Source organism: Zingiber officinale, chromosome 4A (assembly GCF_018446385.1).
Source record: "Zingiber officinale cultivar Zhangliang chromosome 4A, Zo_v1.1, whole genome shotgun sequence".
Lineage (NCBI taxonomy): Eukaryota > Viridiplantae > Streptophyta > Magnoliopsida > Zingiberales > Zingiberaceae > Zingiber > Zingiber officinale.
The window spans coordinates 84,849,266-84,854,376 of NC_055992.1; the positions used below are offsets into that span (position 1 = coordinate 84,849,266).

General features: G+C 36.1%; 1 protein-coding gene across 1 annotated transcript; it reads left to right on the plus strand.

Moving 5' to 3' along the window:
• Positions 1–3,035: 3,035 nt before the first annotated feature.
• Positions 3,036–3,907, plus strand: LOC121973406. Its single transcript, XM_042524851.1, has 2 exons — positions 3,036–3,370; positions 3,559–3,907. Exons 1-2 carry the CDS (start codon positions 3,170–3,172, stop codon positions 3,625–3,627), a joined length of 270 nt encoding a protein of 89 aa, XP_042380785.1. The 5' UTR covers positions 3,036–3,169; the 3' UTR covers positions 3,628–3,907.
• The last annotated feature ends 1,204 nt before the right edge of the window (positions 3,908–5,111 follow it).

Consider the following 5,111-nt stretch of genomic DNA (forward strand, 5'->3'; position numbering starts at 1 on the left):
CTTAAGTTCATGCACACTTAAACACAAGACATCAAATGACAACAGGACCTAACTTGACTTGGTTGATCACATCAAACTACCACAGGGTATTTACACTCTAACCCTATCCAAAGGACAAGAAAGAAATAAAAGAGGAGAAAGAGATCGGACGGCGAACAAGGAGTATGAGGTAGGAGAGGAGGCAAACACGATGAAGAAAAAGGAGGAAGAGGCAGATGAGGTGAGGAAAGAGTAGTCAAATGCTAAAACCTAAAAATGTCTCATTATGTAGGAACCCTAGCCTTGCACATTGCTTCATCACTCACAGAGGAGGAAATCCATCATCAGGGTGCCTCTCACATGTTGTGTTTGGAGTTGCAAGCCACTTGCATCCAGAGTGCTTTGGCAGAGTACTTTAGCTCATCCGACTAACTTTGTCGAGGTACACGACTAACTGACTCCTTTAGCAAATTATCTTGTCGCTTATGAGGTGAAAATTATCTCATGCCTTTTTGTGTGTCGGTCGACAAGCGGAATAAATTCTTTTTACTCATGTCGACTAACATTGAAATTTAAAACCATGGCTAAATCTACTTTGGCTCCTTATCAATAGATCTTTATGAATAAAATAAATAAGTAAAAGATTTTAAGTATAGAGATAATATGCCGTGAATATTTTGTAAAAAGGGATTAAAAAAAGTTAGTTATTAACTTATACCACTTGATTCAAAGAATCATGCATATTTTTCTTCTATTGATATTATGCTTGAAGTGCATATTTAACACTACTAATATATATTGGGTAATTAAGTTTTCTCTAAAAATGACTTTGTAATTTTTATAGATTTTTCTATTCTTCCAACTAACTATAAAAAAGTCATTTTGTAATTTATTATTCCCACTTTTAAACGCATCAAGTGTTCTTCTCTTTTCTTAAAAAATGTATTAGTTGTTACAAGTTCATATACTATCACAAAATCCAATATAGTTTTTTTTCTTCTTCATTTCTAGTTCCAAAACCATAACCCTCATGCAGCTTACCATATTCCTCATTTCTTACTCCTACATGCTCATTTAGATCTTCTCCTATTAAAATCATTTCGTTTGGTTGGATTTTTTTTGTACCATCTCATCTAGGTCTTCCCAAAACCTATATTTGATATCTTCATCTAATTTTACATGAGGTGCATATATGCTAATTACATTAATAGTTTCTTTCACCACCACTAACTTGAGAGTTATAATCTTATCCCCTTCTTGACTGCTCCTACTATTTTATCTTTTAATGAACTATGTACAGCAGTAACTACTTTATTTCTTATTTTAATCCTTCCTGTATATCATCATAACTTAAAACCTGAAAACTCTATAGTCTTTGTTTTCTCTCATACCTATTTTGTCTCTTGTAAACATAAAATATTAATTATTCTTCTAATCATCGTATCCACTACCTCCATTGCTTTACCAGTGAGTATTCCTATGTTACACATTCCAAATCTAAGACAATAGGTATTCTTATCATATTTGTTCTTATCCAACTTATGACTCTTACATATTTAACATTACAACCAAGTTCTCATGAAGAAGTAACGATCTTTGCCGAGACATTAGAATCGGACCGTAAAATACGTTCCTTCTGGAGAAGGACCTAGTATTAGCACATTAGTTTGATAGATCCATTAATACAAGATTTGTAGATTGACGTTGGCCAACAATCTAACACAATCCTCAACATTTTTTATCTAGGTTTGGGACCAATAGTTTTAGCAAAACATAAAATGGATTTATCATGAATTAAAATACAATGTTACTGATTTTATAACCTTTTATGTGTTGTAACATGTGGATCACATTTGGGCGGGCCGGCGGGGTTTAACCTATAATAGATGCTCTAATTACTTATCTTTCTATTGGCACATATTCTTTAAATTGCTTCGCCTTCCACATTTGAGATTAATTTTATTCTATTACTTTTTTGCTTTATACTTATTATTACTTAGCTCTTAAAATCCTTAATATATTATTAAATCAACAAAACTGATATTAAATGGTGACATAGAACCCTCAAACTAATCATACTTAAAAGTGAAAGACAATAGTCTTTTATTAAAGCTTCTGGCCGCCCATAGAGGTGGTAGTGCAGGCCGTGCGCAATCAATATTTATTTTGCATGTGATGTTATATAGTTGTTATCACCTACAAGGACTTTAGCCCGTGCTATGAGAATTTCGCTCTAGTAATTCACTTCTCGGTGAATTTTCTAATTGTAGAAGTGAATTTTCTAATTGTAAATAAGTGAGAAATTACTCAAGTTGGATACAAATTCAGTACTTGACTATATGCTTGCAGCAGTACCCTAAAGTTGAAATGAAAATTATAACTCACTAAACTTCTTGGATAATAAAAAGTATAATCCATACATATTTTTCATAGTTACTCACTTATGAATTTATGTTTACTTCACATTTCTTTTGACCTCCAGTTTTACAAGCAAAGAAAGATTTTAAGGTCCTAGTTGGTTTCAGCTAGCGTATAGAATCGCTCACAGATTTTTTCCAAAATGCCAAAACAAGATTTATATAAACTACTAGAATGATTTCAAGTGAACGGTTCCAATCACTCACCTGTGCCAGCACAACGTAGCTCCTCACAGGCGGGGCAGCCTTCCACCACGGCAAAGTATGTTCGATGACGGATCTCCACTACCGGATCCATGAGTTCCATCAAGCTTCAACACCTGATTGAATCCAACAGTCCAAAGGAAAACAAAGCTTTCGTGATCTATTAACAGCTTTGATGGCCCAAACAATAATCTACATCACAAGATTGAATTTTTACACTGGAAATTGATATGAATAGAAGGAATGAGGAACGATTTCGGGAGCCCTTCACCCTAGTTCGGATAATAAAATGTATCTGGACACCAATTGTGACCATATGTAACGGAGTGCACTGATCGGATGGGCCAAAATGCATCTGATATGTTCTTTTCAGGCCCATCCATGGTGGTCGTTCATCCTGTAAAATATGGTAAGTTCACCTCGAGATACATTTAAGAAACGGTTAGCTCTTGGCTTCCCAGGGTTTATTAGACGGTCACGAAATAGAGAAAACCGGAACCCTAGAAGCCGATCGACAGCTTCGATTGGTTGCAAACCGATTAAATCGCGAGGGAATAGGCGGAGGGGAGATGGAAGAAACGGGCCTCCGGTGGCCCTGGTGGGCTGCGGCCAGCTCCGCCCAACTGACAGCCGGGATCGCATGGTACCGGCGAGGTTATTGCGGAAGCGGAGCGTCAATGCCCTTCAAGGCCTTCGCCATTGCAACCCTCTTCGTCGGTGCCGGCTCCACCGCCGTCCGCAGCGCTCTCCTCGCCGCTGGCATCAGAACAGTAAGTCCTTGAATTGGTTTTTAGTTTCTGGATCCCCAAAAAAAAAACTCATTTTAAATTCTGTGTAAAGCCCTGGGATGCATTTATCACCATGAATCTCAGAAAGTCGATCTCGAAGATCTTTTTCGAGCTTCTAGAAATTCCCAGTTCATGTTAAACTTCACAATCAATGATGATAAATTGAACAGGTAGACGACATGAAGGAAGTCGGAGCTGGCTTGAGAAGATGGATGAGGACGACACCGGGAGCAGACTGATTGCAAGGTTCAAATTTCTGTTTACTTCCATTTGTTTGCCTTACTACAATGCAACGGCCCCCAAGCCTGATTGCATGGGGAACCTTTCCAAGTGCCAATAAGATTTTGCTGCTTCTTGCAAATGCCCTCAAAGATTCTGGTTGCTATTTTATTCTTGGCATGTTTTGATGCAACCTCTGCGACAAGTGCTTGATTGTGTTTATGTTGTACTTCGAATTTACTGGATAGACGAATCTGGTCTACTTCCGGAATTATAAAAAAAAATTATTCCAGTGATTCCCATTTGAAAAGGGTAAGTTATGGCATTTGCAAAGGGGTAAGATGAGCTCTGTGTGTCGATGAAGATGCTTGAACGTTGTTCCTGAGTGTCTCTAACTACTTGTAGGACGAACATAATCAACTTTTGTCCAATAGTACTTTCCAGTGAATAAATATTTATTATTTCATTGCATGCTCTTAATATGAACAACGCATGTAAACTCCTCTCCCTCTAATTAAGGTCAAGCATGCCATCAACAAATCATGTCGTCTTCCACCTTGCATGGGTTTCTTGGTCCCGCTAATGTACCAAGCCTCATAAACTTACTCCATGTCATTCTTCACCTCACCTCCGACAACCCCATCCACACACACTCTAATAGCTTCATGTGCACTCTATCAATTCTTACACACTTGACGCACACATCACATAAACATAACTGTCAAATTCATCAATAAAATTCAATTGAACCTAAAAATTTGGGAGCATCATTATACCAACCGTCTTTGAATTCCATTTCATTGAGTTGATAGTTACTTTTCAATTGAGGGGAGAGATTCACTGACTTAAACTTCTATAGTATTATGTGGTACTTTGAACGACAACTAGTCTAAAGCCCTTCTAGTAGCCTCAAAGGAAGTCGTAGAGCCATATAGTTTCAACAATATTTTGTTTTTTCCCCTTAATAACTCAATTTTATCGAGGTCAATAAAGGAAGATTTTATGTTAAATCGCTCCATTCTCTTACCCAACCAATGCAAATTGTTAAGACAAATATCCCTCTAGTCACTATAATTATTTTTTTTCTTCTTGTTAAATTGATTTGTACCATCGTGCTAAAATGCTTAGAGATCTTTGTAACTTCAAATTCATGTCGCATAAAATATAGCTAAGGATAGGAAAGGCCAATTATTAATAAATATCACATAGAAAAATTTCTAGAAAAAGTGCTAACCAGTGATGGTCCTCACACATCAATAGGAATTGGCATTGCAAAGTTAGCTAACATACAAATTAATATGAGTTGGTTCATGACTCATGACGTCCCTAATTATCTATATCGTCAAAAAAATATTCTTATTTCTAAAATTATCAAAACAACACCCTATTTATTATTTAACATGTGAAATACTCTCTTTTTTATTTATTTATTATTATTATTATTATTATTATTATTATTATTCTAGATATTCAATTTTTCGAATTGATTAGTTCTGAAGATATC